Source organism: Ammospiza nelsoni, chromosome 11, assembly GCF_027579445.1.
Source record: "Ammospiza nelsoni isolate bAmmNel1 chromosome 11, bAmmNel1.pri, whole genome shotgun sequence".
NCBI lineage: Eukaryota > Metazoa > Chordata > Aves > Passeriformes > Passerellidae > Ammospiza > Ammospiza nelsoni.
In genome coordinates, this window is record NC_080643.1 from 6,292,361 (window position 1) to 6,319,969 (window position 27,609).

General features: G+C 44.5%; 1 protein-coding gene across 1 annotated transcript in view; it reads left to right on the plus strand.

Annotated features, from left to right (window-relative positions):
- The window catches only part of MAGI1 (membrane associated guanylate kinase, WW and PDZ domain containing 1), a 285,127-nt gene that overhangs the window by 208,086 nt on the left and 49,432 nt on the right, over positions 1-27,609 (plus strand). Inside the window, exons 4-12 of the mRNA XM_059479804.1 lie at positions 1,684-1,890; positions 4,716-4,926; positions 8,269-8,351; positions 11,121-11,159; positions 15,426-15,483; positions 17,714-17,802; positions 18,748-18,840; positions 21,603-21,785; positions 23,432-24,052. Of these exons, the coding sequence (XP_059335787.1) occupies positions 1,684-1,890; positions 4,716-4,926; positions 8,269-8,351; positions 11,121-11,159; positions 15,426-15,483; positions 17,714-17,802; positions 18,748-18,840; positions 21,603-21,785; positions 23,432-24,052 (1,584 nt within the window). The remainder of the gene's footprint in view (positions 1-1,683; positions 1,891-4,715; positions 4,927-8,268; positions 8,352-11,120; positions 11,160-15,425; positions 15,484-17,713; positions 17,803-18,747; positions 18,841-21,602; positions 21,786-23,431; positions 24,053-27,609) is intronic.

Genomic DNA, 27,609 nt, shown 5'->3' on the forward strand with positions numbered 1-27,609 from the left:
CCCCCATTCCGCCTCTTTTTGTGTAAAACAGTTCTGCAGTATGTGGAGCATAAGAATTATTTCTCTAGCAGAAACTGCAACCTGCTTGCAGAGCCTCCGTACCCATTAGAGGCTCTTTCCAGAAGCAGTAATTTCCTTCTCCCCATAAATTATGCATCAATGTACATTTGAGATTCTGAGCTGATGAACAGAAGATGAAAGCGCTGCTGCTCCCGCAGAGCTGCATCCACGTCCTTGTGTACAGGCTGGAGCACACCTTGTTCAGACAAACTGCGCGTGTTGCTGTCCTGCTACTCCAGCTGGAACAGAGCTGGGAGCTGCTCTGGCTGCTTGGGCCTCTGCTCTGTGAGAAATACCTTCACAGAAGCACAGAATAATGAGGTTGGAAGAGACCTCTAAGGTCATCAAGTCCAGTTTATGCCCTAGAACCTCAACTAGACTACAGCACCAAGTGCCATGTCCAGTGTTTTTTAAACACATCCTGAGATGGTGATTCTACCACCTCCCTGGGAAGAGCATTCCACTACTTTATTATTCTTTCAGTGAAAACTTTTTCCTAATATCCAACCTATACTTTCCCTGACGTAGCTTGATACTGTTTCCTCTGGTTCTGTCAGTGGGCCGGTGACACTGAATGCCCGGTGGGGCATTCAATGAAGAATGTAAATAGATGTATGTTTTAGAGAAGGATTTTGCACTACTGCCACAATTGAGCTATTTGGGAGGGCATCCTTTGTGTTTTGTCACGTCAAAGGGCATAGGGAAAATTTTTAAGTCTACCCTTGGAATCTGAAGGGTAGTTTTATATAAAACTGTTGTATATTACAGGTCATTGTGTAAAAATTACAAGATTCACCTTGCAATGGGTCTGAAATACCTCTGTGCTGTGCTGGCATGAATGAGCATGCACTTATTCTGTGTCTCTTCCACAGTCACTTAAAATGGCAGGGAGGCAGCCCAAGCACTCTGCACTGTTTCCATCACAACTGGTGATGGATTCTGAGCATGTGTTGGCATAACCCCATATGCATCTGTGTCCCTTCAAGCTTAGCTTTAAGGTCTGGGTCTTTGCTTCTACCCAAGTTGACCCAACTGCTGAATTTCCTCTTTGAACAAAGCCATGTGGTATCTTTCCTTTTCTCTCCTTTGACTAAGTTTTCTTCTAGAGAGAAAATAGTGTTTGCTTTCCAAATGCAACATCCCCCCTAAAAGAACCTGTGTACTAAAGCAGGCCATCGAGCCTTTCATCACTTCTCTTGGTGATAGCAGTCATGAATTTTTTATTTTCTGCAGGGCTCACTCCAGATCTGCCACAGCATTGTGTGGGTGCACACATGTAAAAAGGCTACTAATTGAAATTCAGATGTAACGAGATGAAGTTTTGCTATTCACCATGACTGCCTTTTGTTTTAGCCCATGTACGCTCAGTGCACCTAAACAATACAACCATTGCTTCTCCTTTTAGATTCGACAAGAATAACTAAAAAGGCAAGAAATATTTCTGTGTCTGCTGTAGAGATGAAGCATGCACCCCCAAAATGGGAATGGCACGTGTTAGCTTCTTTATATACTTATCTGTGGAGAGGGACAGAAATTTAATGGAACTGTAAAGAAAATGAAATGGAAAACTTACTGCTATAAACTGTTCTCTTTTGAAGATGCAAATGTGTCTCTATTGCCTAGGTAACTATTATGGAACGCCGAAGCCTCCAAGCCAGCCCCTCAGTGGGAAAGTGACTTCCACCAATGCTTTGCAAAACCTGCAGTCTGGCTCCAAGCAGTCGACTCCAAAGCGAACCAAGTCTTACAATGATATGCAAAATGCTGGCATAGTGCATACAGAGAATGAGGAAGAGGATGATGTACCTGAAATGAGCAGTAGCTTCACAGGTAAAGCAAAAATACTGCTGTCTTTCAGTTGGAATATGTGGGGAGGGCTTTTGGAGAGTGTTTTGTAGAGGGGATATTGTTTATTTATGTGTTTTCTGCAGAGCTGTCAGTGTCAAACAGAACTGGCAGATACCCAGGTGTGATCGACCACATGCACAGCTGGGTCTTTCCAAAAAGCCTTGTGGGATTGAACTGGTTGAGACAAAAATGTGGTAAAGTTCAAATCCATTAATTGCAGAAAGGTCAGGGAACAGTTGAGCTATGGTTGACAGCTACAAACAGTATGAAATGACTCAACCATGTTTACATTTGAAATTAATCATTACTCCTTCCTAAATATGTTGCTGTTCTTTATCCTTCCTTGCATCTAGAGCTGCCCATCACATACAGTTGCCATCCTAGGTCCTCTTCTCCAGGTACCTCCCAGCACATGGAGTGCTGCTTGCTGCAGGAGTGAGATCTGGAGCATGCGTGCAAGTTCTGTGCAATTCATGAAGGTCTTGTGTCCTGCTGAGCACAGATCTTGTTCCCACCATGGCTGCCATCAAGCCTGGGCTGAAAGATCACTGGAAACCTTTGCAATCTCAAGTCAAGTGCTGTGCAGGCAGATTCAGACTAAAACATCATTGGAGATCCATTGAGTTTCCACAGAAATCAGCTGGAAGTTTGTGAAGCTCTGAGGGCCAAGAGCTCTTCCCCATGCCCCCAGGCCTAGTATTTGTTAGTGCTTAGGGCATTGTTACCTCAGCTCAGTTTCAAGCACTGAATTCATCTTTTGAGGCAGGTACTGAGCAAGTATTATCCACATCTTCAAGGCTTTCCTAACTGATTGCCTTGGGAGCTCACCATAACCGGCACCCACCTTTGTCCTCTGATCATTTTCTATCACCATGAAAATTTTCCTTCCCAGCCTTTTGACTAGAAGATCTGTCCTGCCGGATCCTACCTGCCAATGTCCTGGCTCTAACATCTGTTTAGAGCTTTAAAAGGATTTAGACTGAGATTTAGTTTTGGCCTCTGCACGCCAGACTATCAAATGGCTTTTGAGGGTTGTACCCTCTTTGGCTGCTACTTGCTATATTTCCAACTCAAATTGCTTCTAGCCAGCTTAATTTCTCACAGGTTGGAATTTCTGTCTCTGCTTACCAGCTCATTGACAAACCAAGGGTGGTTTCTCACATGTTGTGACATGACAGCAGCCTCGGCCTTTGTCACCGGATCTGATTTTGGGAAGAAGCTGGTGGGAGATCTGTTATTTGATTTCCTTGCTGCCTGTCTCAGTTTGGTGTCCCTGAAGTAGCTTGAGCATCATTTCCCTTCCTTGTTTTCCTTTGCAAGATGAAATACTGGAAGATGCAGCTCATTTGTCACAACGTTATCACACCCTGGCCCCTTCCCTTCATTAAATGAGCCCAGAATCAGGGAGAGAGTTATTTCTCATATACCAAAGTGATTCCTTATGCTTATTTCTCATGAAAGTGTGCTAGCCATATTAAAATGCTCCTGCTTCCCTAGGAGACCTCTGGATAACTTGTGTTTTCCAGATTTTGGCATGTTTGTACTCTCAGTTTTTAGCTGGCGATGATTCTTTCACGCTTCTTTATGTTGTCATCTTCTACCTAAAAATATCAAACTCCAGGAGGGCTGAAAAGCAAGCACTGAGGGTACTGGTATAGTCTAGATGTTTTTCTTCCTGTTCCTCCCAGTGTTCTCTTTTGGTAATGGCAGCACACAGACTGGAATAATGAAGGAGCTGTTTCCAGGGCTGTGGGCTGTGAGCTGAGGATGTCCATGGTCTCTGGTGTGGAGAGCAGGGAAGGTCCTGTCTGGGAAGCCCTTTCAGCCCCACTCCTTGGGGACTTGGCAGAGGGTGACACTGATCTCTGTTTTTTGCTCTGTGCATTGTCACGCTGTGCTTGTACTGATGTTCTCAGGGGATGTGGAAGTGCTGCCATAAATTTTCAACACCACAAGAGCCAAACAGAGAAAGTCCCTTTGGTAGACAAAGGGTTTATTTTAGCATTTGTCCATTGTTGCCAAAACCTCTCTGTAAAGGAGTGAGGGCACAGACCTGTTTATTGGGGAGCCTTTACTGTCATTAGTGATGGGAGGGGATGAGCAGCATTGTTTCATGGATACAGCTTGAAACTGCATGGATACAACATCAGAAATATTTCCTTAGAGGGAAAAGGGCCAGATACAGCATAAAATACTCCTGTCTGACTTTGGCTTGAAGGATACAGTGATGAGCCTTGGAATAAACCTCCTCAGAAAGCAAGAACGGGCACTAGTGAGCAGCAACACGTGGACACATGGTACAGCACTGACATTCATTTTAATTTTTAATTTAAAATAACACACTGCACTGAAGACACTCACCATTAGCTTGTTGACTTTGAGCTTCTGGCAGCATTTTGCACTTGTAAAATCTCTTTTGATCATTCTTCAAACAAGAAATTTTATCCTCCTAATCCTGTCCCACAGTTGGCACTGCAGGGGTGAACCTGTAAGCCTGCTTGAAATCACACTGAACACCAGTGAGCCCTGGCCTCAGACAGCCTGGAGGAATTTGGTAGCTCAGCAGGGCCTGCTGGAGCTGATCACAGCTCCTGGTTTGCTCGGCTGGCAGAGGGTGTGTGGGCAAGGAGAGCTCGCCCCTGCTGCCTCAGAGACTGCCGGGGCTCTGCCCTCGCTCCATCTGCTGCCGCGCCTCGTGCGTTAAAAGGCACGGAGAGGAAAACCGGCAGGATAAACCTGGAGGAGCAAACAGGGAAGGAAAGGACTGATTGTCACCGATTCTCACTTGTATCTGTGTTTGTTCGCAGCAGAGTCTGGTGACCTGGACGAGCACAGCGCGCGCATCGGGAGAGAGGCAGCGCCCGCGTCCGCGATTGAGAGGCACACCCACGTCCCCACCACGGACCCATCTCAGAGCCTCCCCCAGTACCTACCTCCTGCTGCCGAGGATAACCTAGGTCCTCTGCCAGAAAACTGGGAGATGGCCTACACGGAGAACGGAGAAGTCTATTTTATAGAGTAAAGCACTTTTTTGTTGTTCTGATTCCATCTCCCCGCCTCTCTTTGGGCATAAAGTGAACCTCCATGGATGCATTTTGTGTGTGTATTAAATATTTAGTGTATGCAGTTAGGTTGCAGAGCTGTTAGCTCTTTACTGCTTCTGAAGGGGGTTTGCATTTCCTGATTGGATTAACATCCAAATCACTCCTGAGTTCCCAGGCAGAGGGAATTGCTTGTTTTATGAGGGTAGTTACAAAAGCAACAGACACTTATAAAATACAGGCCAGTTGTTTTCACGGGTGGGATGAAAGCTCCTAATTGGAAGGGCTGAGACTTCATTCTGTGCATAATGCAGCAGAGACAGGGATTCCTCCAGTCCTGTGCAGCAGAGACAGGGATGGACTTTGTGTGCTGTCCCCTCGTCGCAGCAAAGGGGCCAAATGTGTTAATGTTCTCCAGTGGCTTGCAAAAGGTACAGTTCAGTGCAGGGTAGGCACAGCAAGTTTGGAACACCTCAAGCTCTGCAGTCTTTGCCTAAGAGCTGATTGCTGTCAGCAGTTTTATGATGATATTGATTTTTTTTCATGCCATAAATAATAGTCTCAAATTATACTTGTCTAAATTTATTGAGGTAGGAGTAACTTATAAAATAGGAGCTGTTAGTGTAAGAGATGTCTTGCACAGAGTTTAGCTAGACATTAACACTCAATTAGCCTTTGAAACTCAAACCCTTAGCTGCCAAGTAGAAGAGGGGTTGAGGAATTGATTTTGGATTTACTGGTCTGTTTAATGCAGTTGTGGAAACCCTACCAGAAGCCAATGCCCAGTTACTGCAGAAGAACTTCCTCTGTTAATTAGCCCTGTCTCCTGTGGAGAGTTACACTGGATCAGGGCTGTGAGGGCAGCAGTCCTGCCTCATTGTCAGGAGAGAAGACTTTTGGACAAGGCCAGGGGAAAGTTCAAGAGCAGGTTTTCCCTTGGCTGCAGTGGCAAGGGAACACATGAGAGAAGATTGCCAGAATATGTGAGGAGCTGGGATGACTGAGGGCACCACAGCAGCCTTTCTTCAGCTGGGAGAAGGTTGCTCTGAAAAAAGCCATTTTCCAGGGCACTCTCAATTACCTGAAGAGGCTCCAACAGTCCCTGAGTGTAAGACAAGGTCAGAAGAAGGCAGAATGCAAATTCTCATCAGATGAAACCAGGAGGAGTACATTACCCTGAGCATGGCTTTCTCCCTCACTCAGGGTGCCTCGTCACTTGATGTTCTCTCTGCCCTTTATAGAGAACGGCCTAATAGCCCGTTCAGCCTGCCACTTTCCTCCTTGGAGGAGGACAGATGATGAGCAGTAAATGCTGCCCAAGCAGTCAGTTGCTCCCTTTTTGACCCCACAGGGGCCCCTGCTGTCCTTCCTTACAGGTGCTTCCATCGGGGTTCCACTGCCGCCACCGATTTCCCCAAACCCACCCCCATGGCTGCTGTTCTGTGGTCTCTGAACAGTGCAGGACTGCAGCACCTCTAAATAATTGTCAGGAGAATCATGTGTGTGTTGGGAAAACACAGCCTGTAACACAGGCCTGTGTGATGTGAAGCTCTGGCAGCAGCACCCGCTCCCTCCCTGCAGTGCGGTTTGAGGAGATGCTCCCATGGGGCTGATTTTGTGCATGAACCTGTTGCTGTGGATGCAGCACTGAATGACTGCAGTTCTGTTAATTCTGAGGACACCCTGAGCCTAGAAACCATTTAGCTTGATTTGTATCACATTAAGAAAGTGAACTAATGAGCAGTGTGGACCCAAGCTGGCTCAGATGTCTGTTCCAGCATCTGTGGCACTTTGGGTATCAAGTCAGGGTGCTGAGGGGAGCAGCATGAGCTTCTTGCACAGCACCAGTGCAGGTCCAGTGGGGCCAGGGCTGTGTGTCAGATAGCCAACCCTGATATAGCTGGAGCAATTTGGTTCTTGAGATATGTTTCTCTGGAGCTTTAACTGGGATTTTCATTTTCCCAGTCCCCTGTTATCTGTGCATGTTACAGTCTAACACAATCCTTTCCACCTGAGAGTGTGATCTGAAAGGTGTTTAGCTAAATTTTCTGTGCCTCAGCAAACTGCACTGTTGTGAGTGAGCCTTTGCTTAGCAAGTACAAAATTGCAAGAAATATGCAAATATTCTATTGCTCTCCTCCCACCACCCTCCTTCTCAGCTAGACTGCAGACTTGCTTATAAATAAGGGGGCAGAGCCCCTCTGCTTTATTTTTGCTGATTTTCCTGACTTGCTGAATTTCTGCCATTCAGTTTTCTAGGTGCTGATCAATTGCTCTGCAGCACAAATAAGGATTAAACACATTTGCTCATCCTGCCTTGGGAGGGCTGGGTAGTAGGATGTGTAAAACAAGGACCTTTTATTTACTCACTCAGATCCTGGGAGCAGGGCTAGCCCCTTTTCTTCCAGTACAATACAAGTGTGCTGGTTGCTTGTTAGTTCCTCAGGGATCGTGGCCCTCATTATAGAGCCCTCATGAGACTGTGGTGAGGCTAAAATTCAGTTTGTAAACCTCTTTGAGACCTTGAAGGAGAAGAAAATAGCATTACTACACTATTGAAACTTAAAACTGTTAAGCAGTGTTAGAGGCTAAGCTAGATAAGTGATACCTCAGGGACTGCAGGTTGTGTCTAAGATGACACCAGGTTGTAGAAGAGGCATTATATTATCAGATTGTCTGCTTATGCAAATGAAATTATGGGAGAAAATAACTTCTAGAAAAATGTATTTTAAGCCTGTTTACTATGCAACCTTCACCGCTGGGACTGGCATCATGAGGCTGTCAGGGGACTTGTGGAAAGGAAGAGTTGAAAGTAAAGCTGTTCAACTTCCATCAAAGGCTTAGACAGAACATCTTTATTTGTGTAATTATAAAGTTTTCAGTCAAAACCATTTTTGACTAATGCTTGGGTCAACTCTAGACATGTCTAAGGTCTTTTGTAGGAACAAAGCTCACTGCATAATTTAGTGAGGAAGTGAAACTTCTGCCTTTAGCTCAGAGACAGCTCTGGGAATTAAAAACAAGCCACCAAAGACAAAAATTTGGAAATTGATATTATATTATTGCAGCATTCACATGTCACTTTCCAGTCAGGAGTACTGATTTGTATATTTTTACTTGTTACCTTTGTGTTTTCAATGCCAAAGGTCTTGTGATTTGGTTGACTAGTTTGCAAAACATCAAATTGTTGAGCTGTTTCTTTGAATCAAAAGTATGCCTCCAGGTCTGTTGAATAATAAAGAGGATATATACTTTTATGTCATGGATATTTCAACTCTGTTTTATTAACAAAGGTTGTGTTTCCATTTTTGGTTTCCAGCCATAACACAAAAACAACATCTTGGCTAGATCCACGGTGCCTGAACAAACAGCAGAAGCCTCTAGAAGAATGTGAAGATGATGGTAAGAGACTAAAAATAGTGACATAATACTGTGTTTGGTCCATTCCTAGGTAACTTTTTTACTTTCCTCTTTCTAACAACTAGTGTTCAGAATGACTTTAAAAAATTTTAAAAATATTTATTAGGAAGTACAAAGAGACAATGTTGTAAAATCGCTGTGAAAGTAACACGGCCACTGAGGTGCCAGATCATTTAATAAAAACCAAGGAGGTGCTACAAGTAAGTTTTTGCAAAGGCATTTGAAAAGCCACTGGTGCTGAACAAGACTCAAAGCTGTCTGACATGTTTGCTTCTTGTATCTCTGTGTGGGAGGGAGTGACTGAGGCTCTGCGTGCTCCGCTGTGTTCCGCTCCAGCCGCCCCCTTCACGTGGATTGAGAGAGTCATGTTGCTGTTTCCTTGTCTGAGCAGAAATAACTCAACTGCTTCACTTGTGCTGTTAAATGCTGACAGTCTGTGCAGTGTTGTGATTGCTGAAGCAAGTTCCATTTGAAAGGGTATATTTCTGACACTGAAAATTTGCACTGAGATTTGGTATTCCTTGAGATGTTGGAAATGCAAGCCACTGTCCGATTTAGAGCAGCCAAATGCAGGAATGTTAAAGGAGGTCCCTTCCCAGCCTCCTTTATGAGATGTTGGAAGAAAAAGTGAATTATGAAAATAACTTAAATATTTGGGAAAACCTGTGAGGGAATTTTGGTCTACTGACCAGGAAAGGTGATGAAATTGAAATACATAATCTTGGCTAATACAGGCCTGTCATGGTAGACACTTCTTAAAAGAGGGCTTCCTTCATCGGTGTTGGTGCTGTCCTTGTAAAATCAGTTTTCATAATACAATGAACCACCTCCTGGTGTCAGTCATCTTAATAAAAATCACAATTTTATTTCATAAAAGAATCAACTCAATCCCTTTTCACTGTTAGGTTCAACTCTGGCCTCCAGACCTGTTGTTAACTGTTTTTACACATGTAGTAGTGTTTCACTCTCTCCTATCTTTCACTTGAGAGATTTTGCAGGGTGTGAGAACTTACCTCTGCAGTCTAGGCTGCTGTGATGAAGCAGGTCACCAGCTTGCTAGAGCACAGTGCAGGATACCCTCAAACCACAGGGATGTGCCAGGTGAGGAACAGCCAGCACCACAAGGCTGCAGAGGGGGACTGAGCTCCTCTGTTACACAGTTCCTCACAGAAGGGAAAGTCTTACTCTTGTCCTCTTAGCAATTATAAAGCAAACACTGGAATAATTTGTTTAATTTGGAATAGAAACATACAGCTGGTATTATTGTATTTCATTGAGTTCATCATTTTGGAGAGCAGTGGCATCTTTGTTTATCAACTCCTTAAAATCAGCTAATTTCATCTTCCCACACACCCCTTCACTTCATTCACAAAGTTGCTCATTAATGGATATTTTTAACATTCACTAGTTAAACCAGTTGCTTCATAGTTACAGTAGTGCTCTGCAATGCTTTGCTTGGCTGCTCTAATCTTGCTTAGCACATAATAATAATTATGTTTTAAAAAACAGGGAGGAGAGAAGATTAGTTAGGTTAGTTTTGCTTTGTCATAGAAGCTGGATGGTTTTTGGCAAGGGTCACTGTTGTGTGTCATTCCTTAAGAGTCAGTGGGATGACTCCTCTGTTTTGTTTGGTGTGTGTGTGTGTGCATGTGAGTTGCCAGACTCATTCCACCCTCTTTATGGATTTTATAAATGTTAGATATTGTTTGCAGTTGCCTTGTGCTTTTGTTTCATCAAGATATGCATCCCTTTTTACTTGTTTCCCATTGTTTGGGCTATCAAAGGAAATTGCAATTTTTATTTCACACTAATGGTCCCAAACAACTGCTTTGATAGGGTATTTTGCAAAGAGGTCATGGAAGTAGTTTTTTGGATGTCCAGATGTTTCAACCCTACAACCTCTGTTTGCTTCTGTCACTCATTTATGTGGCTTAAACTTTGCTGTGCTGGGTCCAAGATTGTTTTTACCATCTTTGTTCTGGTTTTGTCACCATCTTTCATTTTCAGACTGCATTATTATTATTTATAGGCCAAGCAATACTTTAATCATCTGTGTCACTGTTAACTTATGAATATGGAGCAGATAATGCTAAATGGAGCAACAGCGAATATTGATGGCTTTGTGTCTTTGAAAAATTATGTGATCTTTGTCCCAGGTGCCCTGCTAAAACTGGTGCATTCCTGTCTGTGCCTCACCAGTGAATCTGAACTGGGGTCTGTGCCTCCAGTTAAACAAGGCTTCATGCCTAAATCACCTGAGTAGGACACTGAGGTCTGTTGGACCTTGTGTGCACATAAATTTAGATGTTTTCTTGAAAACCTTGCTACATTAGTTCCTTGTTTGGGTGCAAGGTTTTCCTCTCAGATTCCCTCATTAGTGTCCAGGTCTGGCCTTCTGCTAGATCCATGTGTCTGTAGAACAGATTGCAAAGGTTGGACTGTAGGATCTGAGGGAAAATCCTCACTACAGTGAGAACATCGCAATTTCATGACTTTGCCATATCAAACCATGACATGGAAGTAGTCCTTTGATGAAGATGTTTTGAGAGTGCAGGAACCACTTCGTTCATTATCTGCATCAGATCCATCAATATTCTGATCACTGGAGTGTGCTAAATGGGAAGCTTGGGCTCGGTGTGTAGAAAATTAGTGCTGGTTCTGCTGTTTGCTCTAGGGAATTTCTTGCTTGGGGCTGGTATCTGAAATTTTCTTTTAATTTTTTCTGTCTCATTTACTGCTCTTCCCTTGGAGAAGAAGGGGTGCACACGGAGGAACTGGACAGTGAACTAGGTAAATCATCCATCTCTCATTTTGATATTTGACTTCAACTGCACTGTTTTGAGCCTTTAATTACTTACTTTCTCCTTTGTATCATTTTGCATCATTCAGGTTTTTTTTTATTTCAATAGGAGTAATTTATCAGCAAAACTTCCCTAGCACAGAAAGCATTTATCTTTCCCTAGCTCCAGATCTGCAGTGCTTTTCTTACTGATTCAGAGTTTGAAGAAAGCTAGAGAGCCCCGGTCTTGCAAAGTTGTTTCGAAGCCGCTTCCTCCTGGACTCTGCAGAAGTTGGGATCTTTTCCTTTGGCATCTCTGGCTCCAGGAAAAAGCTCATAGATGCCAAAGATGAAATGAAGTAGCTCATATGATGCTTTTTCGCTGGGGCCCAAGCCATTTCCCAGACAATAGAAGCTAAATGTGATTCAGAAAGTTTAAGTATTACATCGGATGCTTCAGCTGAGCTCGTGAATGAAGCAGCTTAAAATTTCCCCTCAGTCAGTGATTTTATAAACAGATGATTTTCAGTGATGTGGTACACTTTTATTTGCTGCATCTCTTTGTGAAGGATGCTGTCTAGATATCTAATCTCAGCAGTGCTCATTGTGTTTATACTGATGGCAGAGGTAGTTGTTATTTCTGTTCAGCTATGCTCTAGTGCACTCGCAGAGCTGAAGGGATAAGAGGTTGCATAGGATTTTATTTCCACCAGGACTATTATTGCTTTTTAAAAGGACTGTAGTTACAGTTCATAGTTCTGCATACTGGAGGAATTGTATTAGCAGAGAATTAAGCTCTGGTTTCTGTAATGACTTGCAAGGAAGTGTATTCTGCTCCCTGCTTCTGTGTGATGGATACAGCATCAGCAGCCAGCAGTGGGCTTGGAACACTCCTCCATGAATGGTTCTTCTGAATAATATGCCTGGAATAAAATGCCTAACTTCTCATAGAGCAATTTGAAAGAAATGACAATTTAAAGAAGGATGCAGTCTCTTTAGTGGTCCATGAGTGTTATGTGCAGCTTGCACAAATGATCAGCAGCTGACCAAGTAGCATCAGAAGTAGGTGGATGCACATCAACAATCTGCAAAGAGTTCTCACTAAGGTCTTCACAACTAGTGACTTAAAATGAGAGGGAGGTTTTAAAAAAGCAAATTTAGAGGCAGTATTGAACAGAAATTAGCCTTCTTTCAGTCTGCTATCAGGAACTAGTGCAAGAGCAGAGCTGAAGAAATAGTTGCAGGAAAACTCATTAATTGATAAGCCTGACCCCAGACCTGCAGGCCCTTATGTACACAAGGGTTCTGCTCCAACACCACAAGATTTTCCCTTTGTTTCAGTGCAGATAAGTTTTACTGAGCTCACAGCCCATCAATGTGCTGTTGAGATGTGCAAATGTTGCAGTGTAAAGAAAGACATTTTCAAATTACTCAACTGGTTACAGCAACATTAAGGAGAGGGCATGAAAACTTAGTATAGTTATAGTAACTCAGATTAGTAAAAACTGATTGGCACCAGCTATTTAGTGCCTTAAGTTATCAACAATTTCTGTTCTAAATATAAGAAGAGGTATTTTCACAGCTTCTTGTTTTCCAAAGAATTATGGAGTAATAGGTCACATTCTAACAGAGGGTTGTTCTTCAGACACAAAAATTTAACCTGTAAAGCAGAATTTGACCTGGCTTCACAGGGAGCAGTAAGAGCTGAGTGTGCTGAGTTTCCCTCCAGCTCATTCACAGTCATGCATGGCTGCAGCTGAAATACCTGATGGCTAGAGAAGTAAATTTTTAGGAATTCATCCAGCCCTTCTGTATGTAGGGCAGGATACTAGAGCATCTCAACAGGAATCCATGTGCTTATCCAAGGCTTAGAATTGTGATATTAGATATGTGTCCATTGAATTCACCCACCTGCTGATACATGCTCTGAGACTGCATTGGTGCTGCATGGATGTACCAAAATAAAAACCATATGGCTCACTCAGGCTCCTAATGATGCAAAATGTTTTTTGAAATCTCATATTTGTGATAAAATCTAATGCTCTGGGTCATCTTCAGTTTAGCAGGAGAGATAAAGAAAGGAGATGAATAATTTAAAACAGCTAGACTGAAACATGGCTATGGAGAATATTGTCTTTTACTTTAGAGAACTTATGGAAGCTTGTAGGAGTCGAAAAGTGCATCTACATAATCATCAAGAAATGTGTTAAAAGCTGCAGTTTTGTATATTGTTATATCTGAAAACATGGAGATTTGTTCCATTAAAAAAGCTGCAGAGATAGTAAACTGGAAAGATTTTGGCATTTTCGGGGTTAGTAAAGTGCTGGTATTCTGATCTTTTGTGAAAATACTTTAAATAGGAAGAAAAAAAATACATTAACTATCAAAATCTTTTGTGAACAGAAGAAAGAAAACAATTTTTTTTTTTTTTTGCTTAAACTTTAAAAATAAAAAAGCACTTAGCAGTCTAAAACAGACAAAAGATATTTAGCATGAGAACTACTGGAGCTCATTTGAAGGCATTTGTGCATCACTTCTTTCCCTCATTGACTTTTTATTTTTCTTTCACCCCAGCTTGATCTCTTTACCATTCTACCTTCACCACAGTGCAACAAACTAAATTGATACAACAGCTTGTGATTTTCCCAACTGCATGCTAGGTTGTAATTGAATCCCACTGAAACTCTTGGAGCCAGTCCCATGGTGCTCTCACCTTCTGGGATTCCTCTGCAGACCTGAGAGTTCCCTTTGTGAAAAAACTTTCCAGATTGGCCTCTAGCTTTCTGACCTTTTCTCAGATAAACTTGCAGGGTGTAAAGGAATTTCTAATTCTGAAGTGTTCAATCTCTGTTGATAAAAACATGGAGTTTTTTCATGCCCAGAAGTTAGCATTGGCTTGCATTTAATGGCTTATGTCTCAAGGAATCCAAAGATGTTAAACAAAATGAGGATAAAATAATGATAAGAATGGAAAACCTACCTTTTATCTGCAAATAAGGGACATAGGGAGCAAAATTCATGAAAGCTGATTTCATCTGATCTCCAGCCAATTCTGAACACAAACATAAACTTTGAGTAATTAGTCCATGTGTGTTGGTATAGATTCTCTTCCTCTCCAGTCTTGAGATATTTCTATCCTTATGGCAACATTATTCTAATTAATGGACCATTGTTGATTATATTGGCTCAGCAATTGATGCCATTAATGGAAATAAATCTCTGCATTTGATAATGAACAAACATAGATTACTGTCGGTGTTGACAAATTTCATGTTAAATTTTGGCAAATTACTTTGCATGAGCTATTTAAACTTGTATTATCCATCACTGTTGGGTTTTTCTATATTTAAATGAATGTGCAAAATTTGTGGGTCCACATGTGCACAGTCCATAGTGTGGTGGAGGTTTAAATGAGTGGCACAAGGATCAGGCCCTTAAGAAACACATACAGTTTAATAACCCTCAGTTGGATGCTGAAGTGATTGCATTACATTCACTAATTACAGTTAAAGTACTGTCTGCAGCCTAGAAAATCAACAGGAACAAAAGCAGATCCATTTTAAAATGTTAATTTCATCTTCAGAACAGTTTTTTGTCAATTATGGTAATGAAGGAAATCTCTGTTCCATGTGGCAGTGTGTGTTCTTTCATGAAGCGTTGTGCAATGAAATGCACCTCCTGGGTGGGTTCCATACTTTGGCATACATGTTAAATCCACCTTGTCCTGGTTTTGTGTTGGGCTCATGGCTGAGCAATGCAAATCCCAATGAAAAGAGTAAAACAATTCCTCTTTTCTGCACTGGTGAGCATAAATGGCTCAGCCCTGGTACAGGAGGTGGAAGTTGTCTCTGTCAGTGGGGTAGAGTTTTTGCCATAGTCTCACCTGCCTTCATGGGTTGGTGTTGAAATGCCCTGGCCTTTCCTGCATTGATTTCCCCTGCAGTGCTCCCTCCAGAGCCACTGGCCATGGTGGAGAAACCAGGGGGGCACTTGAGGCAATCCCAGACAGGAAGTGTATTGAGCATTTGCTCATTTAATGCAAAAAGCAAATCAAACACTGACCGGTGTGGGTGTTTCCCAGTGATGACCCAGCACAGGGGGCTCAGGCTGGGGTGTTGGTGTCACTGTGCCAGCCCTCCAAAGGGGGCTGTGATCCTTCTGAAAAGTACCCAAAGCAAGGCCTGATCTCCTGATGAGTTGTGCACGTTGGGCAGGAGCACCTGCCTGTCAGAAAACACCTGCCCTGGAGGTTTCAGTAATGCTTTTTCTATTTCCAGAGTTGCCTGCTGGTTGGGAGAAAATTGAAGATCCTGTATATGGTGTCTACTATGTAGAGTAAGTGCTGCTGCCTGCTCTGGTGGGGCTGTTGTGGGGAGGAGGGGTCCCTGCACCCCCTCTGTGCTTTGCTGGTACCACCTGAGGCCAAGGAGGAGGAGGAGACCCTGGCCCATGACAGGCTGGGGGATGCCACAGGGTCTGGGACAGGGCAGCCCTGTCTGGCCATCCCCATCAACCCAGAGTGGGCTATGGGGGACAGGAGTGCCCTGGGAAGGGGTTAAGCTCAAAGAAGGCAGGAGCAATCCAGGGCTGGGATGTGCAGGAGCCCCAGCAGCTCACAAATTATAATGTTCCATCCAGAGAACATTAATGAGTGTGCATTTAGCTGAGTTAGGTGGGCTTTGTGCAGTGCCGTGGTCACAAAATGAGTGTGCAAAGCAATCCACCAGCCAAAAGGAGGATTGGAGAAGATGGTGTGACCAAACAGCCATGGCAGAGGCTCTTCCATCAGGCTGTGTGATTGTGAATACAATTACAGGTTTAATGGGACTCTCTGTGGAATTGGAGCAGCCTCTCCTTTATCGACATGTCAGATTGCTCCTTTGGGAAAGCAGAGATCCGAGTTCTGTTTCATCACTGACCCCATAAAATGAATTTTTAATTATGTGTATACTCCTGTCTAGTAGGATGGCTTATGATAGCCCTCAGAGTAAACATGGAATACAGTTTCTGTCTGCTTTGGCTCATTTCTGACCCTCCCATCTGTGCCTAGGGAAACAAGGTTAGCAAACTGTGTAATTAAGGCTTGACATTTATTTACCAAAGACATCAAGAATATTTTTCAGCTATTAAATGCCATGCCAAGAGATCTTTACAGGATATTGTCCTGTCACTTTATATACACATGCCTGTTAGTTTTGTGGCACTCCTTACTGATGGAATTAAATCAAAAAGTAACTTCAATAAGACAATAATTTTATTTTACTTGCTGTCTCTAAGCTAGCATGATGGCTGTAATTTCAGTATTTGTCTCTGTCCCTTCAAATCAGTCACTTTGTTATTACATAATAGTTTTTATTGAGAGACAATTGTATCATGAAAAAGTTTATATCATTTTTAAAGTAGTTATAATTTTTTCTTGGCTCTCCAAAGATACCTTGAAATGGGAAATCTTTTTCAATGAGTTAGAGCTCACTTTCAGTGAGGTAGAAGTCACTAACTTGTTTTTTATTTAGTAAGTTAAATATTTTTCTAGTGATTTAATATTGATCTTTAACAGAAAAATTTCTGAGTATAAATCCCTGGAGTGCTTCTGTCACAATTACTTGAAAATATGGTTGGTTTTCACATGGGTTTTTTTATAAAGGCAGGCTGGATAGGATATATAATATATTAGCAATTACTCTTAATGGTAAACTTTGCTTTGTATACAAAGACAGGCTTTAAGGTAATATATTTTTTGAGGTCTTCCTGTTCCTCTGCTGTAGCAAAATCTCTACTGAAAATGTCTCTTGAGCAGTTGATGAGGCATTCAGGGAGTCCCAGCCCTGCCCCTGCCTCCCCAGCATCTGTGGCTGCTGTTCTTCACTGGGTTTAATAACGTGGTGAATCCTCTGTTGAGACTTGTGTGCTGTGATGGGACTGGGCTGATTCTTTTTTCTCTTCCTGGAACTGGTACAAAATATTGGCTCTCCACATCTCATAGTGCTCAAAAGCTGCCTGAGGAAAGCAGCTGAAGTTTCACTAAATGCTGGTTTCCACTGGGAGTATTTGCTGGTGGCTCATTCTGGATAGATTTGGATCCATTTGGAGCCCAGCTCACAGCTTGCATCCCTGCAGATATTTTTAAGACACCCTGTGTGGATTGATCAGATTGCTGACAGATGTTGGGGTTTGGTTTGCTTTGTTTTGTTTTTAACTTGGGTGAGCCAGGAAATGACTGCACCTCTGGGAATCTGATTAAAGCAGGGATGATACAGGCCTGTCTTTTAAAATGCAATCAGACAGTATGCCTTTCCTGCTTTAATCTCATTTTTCACAGATAGATCACTACTTTAATGTATTTGAAGGAACTACCCATCCCTACTGGAGACATCATATCAATACCGGAATCTGCTTGTTTTAATAAATACTCCTTTTGGATGAGCCTGGCTCCACACCACTGCTGTTGGGTTTGTTTGGGATTTTACTCCTTTCCTCAGAAAGAGAAGTTCCAGTGCCTGCCCTTCATTCCTGCCTGTTGCACCACGGGTTTCATTGCTAAGTCTTTGCTCTCTTCCATCTCCAGCCACATCAACCGCAAGACGCAGTATGAGAACCCCGTCCTTGAAGCCAAGAGGAAGAAGCAGCTGGAACAACAGCAACAGCCTCCAGAAGGTTGGCACCTTGAGGGCATGGTGGGTGGGTTATTCATGGGGAATGTCCTCCCTGGCCCTGGCAGCACCGTGCCACTGTTTGTCCTTCCCTCCATGGCAAAGTGATGCGCCTGGCAAAGGCTGTGTCTGTCCTGCACAGAAGATGCAGCAAAGGAGGAAATCTAAACTGGATTATTTAAGTGTAGAAGGTTTCAATCTTGTTAGACAGGAGAGATTTTACTTTGTATGTCCTTTGTTTCCTCTGGAAAGTTTCTAGACTTCCCAGAGACAGCTAAAGCACATTTTCCTCTTCAGTCTGCTCCATGAAGTCAGTCACTGTAGGTGTTGTTCCAGTCTGCACTGGACTCAGGCTGTCAGAGGGGATGAGGAGTGGGCTCTTACATGCACCAGATAAACCTTGCATGAGAGATTTCTTAAACCAAGACCTTTGAATGTTGTCAGGCTCTAAAATCTGAAGTAATTTCCTTATTTTGAAACACTTTTTAAAAATTATTTTCCTCTCTCCCAGCCCCTTTTTTTTCTTTCTTACTTTTTCATTTATTTTTTTTTTTTGTTCAAATGGAGCCCAGCTGCAGTGAGGGCCCTGTGGTATTTGGGTTTGTTCTTCTACTTAGATGCCATGAGTGGCACATCATGGCATGTAAGTAGAAGTACTTACGTGCTGTGATTTCAATTTCATGTCAAGTCCACTTAGATGCAAATCACATCCCAAGTTTCAGTGTGAGTTAGGATGTCCCAGCAGATGGATCCATTGACCTGGATATAGAGATCCTTCAGAACTGGTTTTTGGACATCCCATTCATTGTATTCCCTCTGTCTGTGACTCTGTTTCCTCTCTTGCCATGCTTCTCACCTCTCCTCTGCTTGAGCCCCGCACTCCCAATGTGTGCAGCAGCTCCTGGTGCTGTTGTGAAACCAGTAACATTTCCCTCTCTGCCCTCTCCAGAATGGACAGAGGAGTGTCCATCTCTCCCTCCACCTGCTGCTCCAAACCATGTTTCAAACAACCAAGAGGCAGCTCGGGAAGCACCAGTACAAGGTAACAGCCTTGTTGAACCAGTTGTAAAAGAGCAACAAGGTTTTTATTCCTGGGAATTCCCTCAGCCACCACAAGGGCAGTATTTCCATGACTGGTGACACACCAGGCCCTGTGCCTGCTTATCTGAATTCCCAGATTTTTGAGGCTAGTTTGTCTCAAGACTACATTTGTTGCTGAGTGCAAGAGGTGAATGAGATTTGGTGCACACATCAAAAAGAGGATTGTGGCTATTCTTCCAAGTTTTCAAACACAGTGGGCTTACTCAGAAGTTGTACTTTTGTGCAGGTGCTCTGGGCTATTACAGCCTTATTTATTGTGTCAGTGGTCACAGACCAGTTGTTTGCCTTAAATAACTCACCAGGCAGGACATGAATCATTCCTGAATTTGCAGCATGAGCTGAAACATTGCCAGGTCAGGTCACCAGCAAGGGCAGGGAGTTCCACTTGTACCTGTGGCAGTAAAGTGCTCTCTGGTTACAAGTGGTTGTAAGTAGGCTTAGTTTTGACTACATCTGAATTGCATAGCGAGTGAGTGGCATTGCCCTGGTCTGCAGGAGCCAGAGCCTGGGGAAGGTGAGAGGGAAGCTGGCTGGAATGCACCTTCCTGACAGAGCTGGGAAGTTCTCCCATGGTCTCTGAAGGCAAACCTGACAGGAGTGCTGCTGTCTCTGGCAGCCTTTCCTGCCAGGAAAAGCCAGGAAATGCTCTCTGCAGCAGGAGGAAGCAGATCAGCCCTTCCAAAACAAATGTGGGATTTCACAGCACCCAAATCCCCTAGCACAATTCTAAGGGATATTAGAGTACATTAGAGTAATCCAGCCTGGTAGCAAGGAAAAAAACATGGGAGGTCTGAGGCTGGCACCCTGACCAGCAGGCACCTGAGTGTAGAGATGTCATCAGATGCCCCAAAAATGCTGATCTTCCTCCTGGAGGCCTCTGTGGACGCCACCTTTGCCTTTCCCAAGTCAGGCTGAAGCAAGGGCTGCCCAAGCATCCACACATGGCAATGCAAAGGAGCTGTCACACAGGGCTGATGTTGGGAGCTCAACATCACCCAACAACCCAGCCACCAAAACTGTGCAGCAGTGTTAGAGCAGGGCATTAACCTGTCTCAGCACCACTCTGAGTGACATGTCCTGGTATCTGCTGATGACTCCTCTCCTCTTTCATTCCTTCCTCTTCCTTTCTCAGTGCTGCTCCTTCTTCTCTCTCTCCCCATTTGCAGCAGTTTCCATGCCTGGAGGTTTCCATCTCTCCCCCTGATGGCACTGCTGGCAGGGACGTGGGCACAAGGAGCCCTCCCTGTGCCCCTGGCAGCACTCTCACAGCCTGGGTTTTGTAGATAGACTCACTTCAAATGTGAGTTCTGTAGGTGGGATGTAGCCTGTGGTGCTGCTGTCCTGCTGCTGCAGGGCAAGCTCAGCCTGTGTCTGTGGGCAGACACCAGCAAGCTCTGCTTGTTCTGCTCATCCTTTGAACCAGAAACGAGCCCTGCTGCACTCTGCCCCTCAGCTGTGAGTGTTACCTGGGACTCTGGGCTGCCCTTTGATAGTCAGGGCTTTTATTGCAGGCTGGGGTCTGAGCAGACCACCTGCCCACGATGTGCAGGATTTCCATGTTCCTCTGCCACCCTTCAAAGGCAGAAAACTACAAGTCCTCACACTGCCTCCTCATGAATAATCTTCAAATATACATTTGTTCCTCCCAGTCAAAGGCTTACAAATCTCAAATCCCCTCGCTCTCCCCTGAGGTCTCCTCTCTGAGCAGAGGCCCACAGCAATGCTGCTGAAGTGTTTGAAAGAGAGCCAGCCCTGCTGGCTGTGATACACACTGCTGATCCCAGAGTTGTCACCAGAGGGCTTAGTGGCACAGGCTAAGCGTTAAAAACAATTAAAAGTGCAAAGGTGTTTAGTGCTGGCACTGTGAAGTGCAGCAGCCCTGATCCCTTTGCTGAGCCTGTGCAACATTCTTTGCAAGGATGTGCTTTGGTCCGTGGGGCACCTCTTTCCCTCTGAATTGTGCTCCCAGAGAGCATTCCCAGCCCTCCAGCACAACTGCTCTGGTCCTGGGCTGCTCTTTGATTCAAACTTCACACCAGCAGTGTTTCATCCACAACAGGCAAAGAGCAGAAAGGGAAAAGACTTCAAACAGTGTCTGAAGAACAACATCAGCGTCCCCCCGTTTTCTCCAGAGGAGGTCATAGGGCAGTAGCAATGGTGGGGCTGGGGGTTATGCTAAAGGGTATCAGTGTCTTATCAGAGCTCAGAACTTGCTTTTTGCTCAGTGGGTTGGGAGAAAGTCATGTGGTGAAAAACATAATGATGCTTCTTTCTGCAGAAACTCTCACTACAGACTCCTGTAGGAGGCCCCCTAACCCTGCCCCATCCTTCCCAGGGTGGATACAAACACCTCAGGACAGAGATGAGACACACATCCAGCCCAGCATCCCTAGCTTTCATGCATTCCATTGTTTAAAGCAGCATGTTTTCCCTTTTGTAGCCTTGGGGCTTTGGTGAGCACGACCACAGCTAACAAAGTGCCAGGTACTGGGGTTTTGTTCACATCTTTTAGTGCCTGCCTGGATCCAGGGAGACAGACTGAGTGTGATGAGATGAGAGGCTGCAGGAGTGAAGTGCAGTCCTGTCCCTGCACACTGCTGTGTTTGTCCATGGACTCAATACAGTGGGGAGGAGCAGAGGAAAAAGAGATCAAACACTCTTGCCTGCCTGCTTATAGATTTTTTTTCCAAACTTCCTACGCAGGAAAACCTTTTTTTACACGAAACCCTTCTGAGTTGAAAGGGAAGTTCATCCACACCAAGCTAAGGAAGAGCAGCAGGGGCTTTGGCTTCACCGTTGTTGGAGGAGATGAGCCAGATGAATTCCTCCAAATCAAAAGTTTGGTGCTTGATGGTCCTGCAGCGTTGGATGGTAAAATGGAAACAGGTACTGGTGCTTTCTATCAAAATCATCACTATCACTTTGGTTTGTGTTTTTGCAGCTGGTTTGAAGTGCTGTTCATAAAGGACTGTAGTCTTCATCCCTTTCTTGGGGAAAGGCATTCAGCTTTCCTATCAGCAAGTAAGGAAGTGAGATACATTGAGAAATATATCCGGAATCTTGGAAAAGGACATTTCATGTGTTGGAATTCCATCTCAGTGTCAAAATACCCAGCTGGGACACTGCCAGCTCCTGCTGTCCCCACACTGATCTGAGGAGAGGAGCCAGCAGTTGTGGGGTTCCACATCAGGCTGTGGGTTCCTGCTCCCTGCTGTGGATGATGGATTTTTGTAGGACTGCACCACCTTGTGTTTGTGTCTCTGCCATGCTGCTTGCCTCTTTCCAAAGCTACTCCCAAGGAATAGACAGAGCAGTGGGCTAATCTGCAGTTTCCCTGTGTGGAGGCACCAAGGGCAAAAATCTCTCGTTTTGCCGGAGATCAGGTCCATCACAATTTAGTTGCAAAATGTGAAATATGGTTTAGTGGTGAGCACAGTGTTGCTGGGTTAATGGTTTGACTCAATGATCTTGGATGTATTTTTCCACCTTGATTCTATGAAATCCTTTTAGGCTTCGTCTGAGGTCGCAACTCCTCACTTTCAGCTTGAGCATCACAGCACTTAGTGTCCCTATTTTCCAGCCCCAGTGTTAATAAAATGACTCATAACTTTATCAATATCTGGAGTTCAGGCTGAAGTATGAGACATGACATGTGGCACTCACTGTGTCTGAGCAGTTGGTATTTGAGAGCCTTCTGTTACAGCTCCCATGTGCTCTCAATTCTGTTTCTATCATATGTCCACGTGTAACAGTGAGAGCTGGACTTCAGAATAGCTGTGAAATGGGCCATATACCAGCATTTAAATTTATTAATTTTTTGCATGAGCCAATTCCATTTTCACTTCCAAAAACATTTATGTACATAAAGGCTTTATGCCATGAATCCACAGAGTTTTTGCTCACCCAAGTATCACTGCTCTGTGACATTCATATCCTCTGAACATGATTCCTTCACCCAGTGTTTTCCTCCTGGGAAGCTAAAAGGCAGAGAGAGGCCTCAGAGAAAAGAAAAACAATTCTTATCCCATTTGCTTCTCCTGTCTTGTGCTCATGTGGAATGTGTTTGGAGATTGTTTACCCACAGGTGACTGTTTCATTGGATTCTGGTGTGAGTTATTTTCACTCATTGGCCAATAGGGGCCAAGCTGTGTTGGGACTCTGGAAAGAGTCACAAGTATTTATTATTATCTTTTTGGCATTGAGTATCTTTTCTGTATTCTTTAGTATAGTGTAGTATTCTTTAATATAATATAGTACAATAAAGTAATAAATTAGCCTTCTAGCAACATGGAGTCAGATGCATCGTTCTTCCCTGCCATGGAGCTTGCTGTGAATTTACAATACTGCTCCTTTTTCTTGTGCTGAAGTGCTGCTGTTGCCTGTGAGTGGTACCTGTGGGTGCTGCAGATCTGCTCTCAGCCTGTAGCCCTCTGGCCCGGTGGATGTCACAGATCTGCTCTCAGGCTCTAGCCCTCCCCTTCCTGCAGTGCACAAAATGTATTTCCTTGTCTGTCTGTCTGTGTCCGCTGCAGGGGACGTCATAGTCAGCGTGAACGACACCTGTGTGCTGGGGCACACTCACGCCCAGGTGGTGAAAATCTTCCAGTCCATCCCCATCGGAGCCAGCGTGGACCTGGAGCTGTGCCGGGGCTACCCCCTGCCCTTCGACCCCGATGACCCCAACACCAGCCTGGTCACGTCCGTGGCGATTTTGGACAAAGAGCCCATCATTGTGAACGGGCAGGAGAACTACGACTCCCCAGCCAGCCACAGCAGCAAAACAGGGAAAGTGAACGGCACAAAGGAGGCCAGGCCCAGCAGCCCAGCCGAGGTCTCCTCCAATGGACCCCACGGCTACCCCAACGACACGGTGTCCTTGGCGTCCTCCATAGCCACGCAGCCTGAACTCATAACTGTGCACATAGTGAAGGGGCCCATGGGCTTTGGGTTTACTATAGCAGACAGCCCCGGTGGGGGAGGCCAAAGAGTGAAACAGATTGTGGACAGCCCGCGGTGCCGCGGCCTGAAGGAGGGAGACCTCATAGTGGAAGTCAACAAGAGGAATGTGCAGAGCCTCACTCACAACCAGGTGGTGGATATGCTGATTGAATGTCCTAAGGGGAGCGAAGTCACGTTGCTGGTGCAGCGAGGAGGTAAGGCTTCAAAACTGCTTTGAAACACCTCTTCCTGAAATCAGAAAAGGGAAAAAAATGCATGTCATGAAAGATCTGCTCTCCTAAGCTTCTCTGTAGATTTTTTTATTTTTCCTGAGATGTAGGAACTGCCCCAAGTTGGCAGTTGTCAGGTCACATAGGTGGTTAAAATTATTTATTGTGTGTTGGTGCACTGTGGGGGATGCTCAGGTTCCCACATGCACACAGAGCTGGTAAGGGGCAGGAGGGTGGTGTGGTTACACCTTTGCTTACATAACAAACCCTGGTCTCATGCTCAGAAAACCTGAGTGTTTTAAATAGAACATAGACATTCCTTGAGCTATTCTGAGATATGGAAAAGGCTGGTAATATGTTCTGCAATTTGCGGTGTTCAAAATCAGATACTTAATGACTCTTCATTGGGAAGGATTATACCTGGGATACATTTGGGAGCCTAGAAGAGAATTTGAATTTCTCCAAGTTGTAAGCAATTGCAGTGTGACTTCTGCACATTTGTTTGCTGTGCCATTGGGAGCTGAGCTCAATTTTTTGGTAGCACTGCTAAGGCCACCAGCAGGTACAAAACCCATCCCACAGCAGCCTACATGGAGAATGGCTGGCAAATAACCTGTCAGTGGTCAATCCATGCACAGGAACTCTTTCCCTGCACATAGTAAGTGTAAAGTAACCTGAGGCAGCACCCCTTTAACCTGTGGATTGAGATTGCTGGGGTAGGGAAAAGGTCTCAGGAAAGTCCAGGTTGGGTGTGGAGTGCAAAATCAAGAGCAGAGGGGTCAGCTCTCCCTCCCTGCCTGGCACTGGGGCTCTCAGAGGGACAAAGGGCTGTCCCCACTGTGCTCCCTGTCCCATGCAGGGTTTTATGGACAGAACACGCATGGGTGCCCTGTGGATGGCAGCAATGACCTCCCTGCAGAGGCAGAGTTAAAGGGACAGGTGGGTGCTGAGCACAGCCAGAGGGGAGTGTGTGCTATGCAAGTACTTCCCTGCTGACTTTTCTAAAGTGTTTTGATTGCAGTAAACACCAAAAGCCAGTCCATTTTAACAAGGGACAAGTTGTTTCCTGAATTCACAAGTCTGGTTTGTTGTTTTCCAAGACTTATTTCAAGGCATTGAATACATTGATTCTGCAGTTAATAGCAGCTCTGGAGAAAGCACTGCCTTTCCTATACTCCTTTCTTTCCAAGTGCTTACTGTATTTTTGTATTTTGATAGTAAATTAGAAAGTAGAGAACAGAATATATTAAGAGTTCTTCAATTTTCAAAGTGTGAGTTCCTTAAAGACTTTCAGTACTAGAGAGATTTTTAAAATGCACTTCATTCTCATGATTAATATATGTATTATAGAGAAAATATGGTTGGAAGAAAAATAGCAGCTATTATTAATCCTCCTGGAGAGTGCATATATATCTGGTAACACCATATATTAATTATTTGAATTGTGCCTGACATTTAATAATCCTCCTAAAGCCTTGAAGGCATAATGAAAAGTTTTGACGAGGAAATAAAAGCCTAGTTTTAATAAAATAGTAAATAGTTCCCTGATAATCATGTTGAATCTTTTTTTATTTTTTTTAATTTAATCAAGATACTAACCACATTTGCTATCACCTTCCTAGATAAGGTGCCATGTCAGTCTCCTTGAACTGCCTCCCTCCCTCCCTCAAGGTCCTCACATTTCCATCTCAGCACAGAGCACTTGCAGTTTTGAATTTCACGCTCTTGTGGTACAGAACTTGGAGGTCTTGGTGGCCTTGGTCCACAGTTATTTTTTGAAACAAGGTTCTCCTCACATCCAGAGGCAAGCTGGACCAAGATGCTCAAGCTATGGCAGAGAAGCCAAGCAGAGTATGCACAGTAGAAGCCTCAGACCCAAAACCTGTCAGGCTTGTTTAAGACTTCTGATGTTGGGGAGTGAGAGGCTGGACATGCCCCAGCCATGTGCACTCAGAGCCCAGAAATCCATCCATCACCTGGGCTGCAGGTGAGAGGGGGACCCTGCCCCTCTGCTCCACCCCTCCTGGAGCACTGCGTCCAGCACTGGAACCTCCTGCACCTGTGGGAGCCAGCCCAGAGGAGGCCACCAAGATGATCAGAGGGATGAGGGCATGAGTAGCTCTGCTGTGAGTACAGGCTGAGAGCTGGGGTTGCTCAACATGGAAAGAGAAAGCTTCAGGGAAACCTTACAGCACCTCCCAGGACATAAAGGGGCCTACAAGGTGGCTGGAGAATGACTTTTCAAAGGACAGGGAAATGGCTTTGAACTGAAAGTTGGCAGGTTTAGATTGGATATTGGGAAGAAGCTGTTCCCTGTGAGGGTGCTGAGGCCCTGGCACGGGGTGCCCAGACCAGCTGTGGCTGTCCCATCCCTGCGAGTGTCCAAGGCCAGGCTGGATGGGGTTTGGACACCCTGTGCCCAGCAGGGCGGTTGGAACTCGATGATCTTTAAGGTCCTTTAGAGCCCAAACTATTTAAAAAAACAAAGGTGGAACTGGCTGAAATCCACCTGGCTCTCAGTGCTGCTGCACTCAGGTCCTTTCCCTGTAACTTCACCTCATGTTGCTCCTGCCAAGTCTCTCTCAGCAGCACCATCCCCAGACAAGGCGCCGCTCTTTATTTTGGTGCGATTGCAGAAATGTATTTGGCTCGGGTGTCTGATAAGCTCCTTCAGGGCTCTTGAAGCTGTTCTTCTGCTTCTCTGTCACTTGTCCTTTCCTCCTCCTCCCTCTGGTGTCCAGTGAGGAAAGTGCTCAGCTGCTGTCAGCATCCTTCCTTCAGCCCAGCTTGTACTCAGTCCCGCTGTGCAGGAAGCATCCCTGTGACGCCAAGGCTTTTATCCAAGAGCTGCTGAAAGGATGTTCAAAGTGATTACTAATCAAGCAGAAAAATATCAGAAAGAGATGTGCAATATACAGGAAAAGCTCTGCCTGCTCCAAGGTGCTGGTGCACTCCCAACAAGGAGGTCTAATTGTTAAAATGCAAACGCAGAGTTGCTGAGAGCAGCCTGTGAAATATTTACTGTGAAGTGTGTTCAGCTGATGCACTGGCTTATGGGAGAGGGCAAATCCTGCTGCTGCCTCTGAGTGAGGAGCACAAGGATGATGAATCCTGATGATTTCAGGAGGGGTGAAGCTGAAATGCCCCCTCTGTGTGCTCAGGTGTCATCTAAAATCGTTTGCAGGATTGGGATAAATACTTCAATACCAAGTCAGATCACTGACAATTTGCTTTCCAGAGGCCTCATAGAAAATTTACCTTGTCTGTGTTCTGGTTTGATTTTTTTTAAATTTCCTTCTCTTTCCTCTCCTCTGTAGTATCAATCATATTGCTGTTGTTTTCCTCTTTCACCTATATGCGGATAAAACTCAAACCCCCTGATATGAGGGGTTCAGAAAGAGTTCACCCCACCCCAGGGTGCAGAGGGTTGATTGGGCTGACTGGAAAAGCTGCTTTTGCTTAGCAAAATGAAGGGACAGAGGGGACAAAATAATTATTGTCTCTATTAGGCAGGAGAGCTAGAAGGTACTTAAATGAAGGAG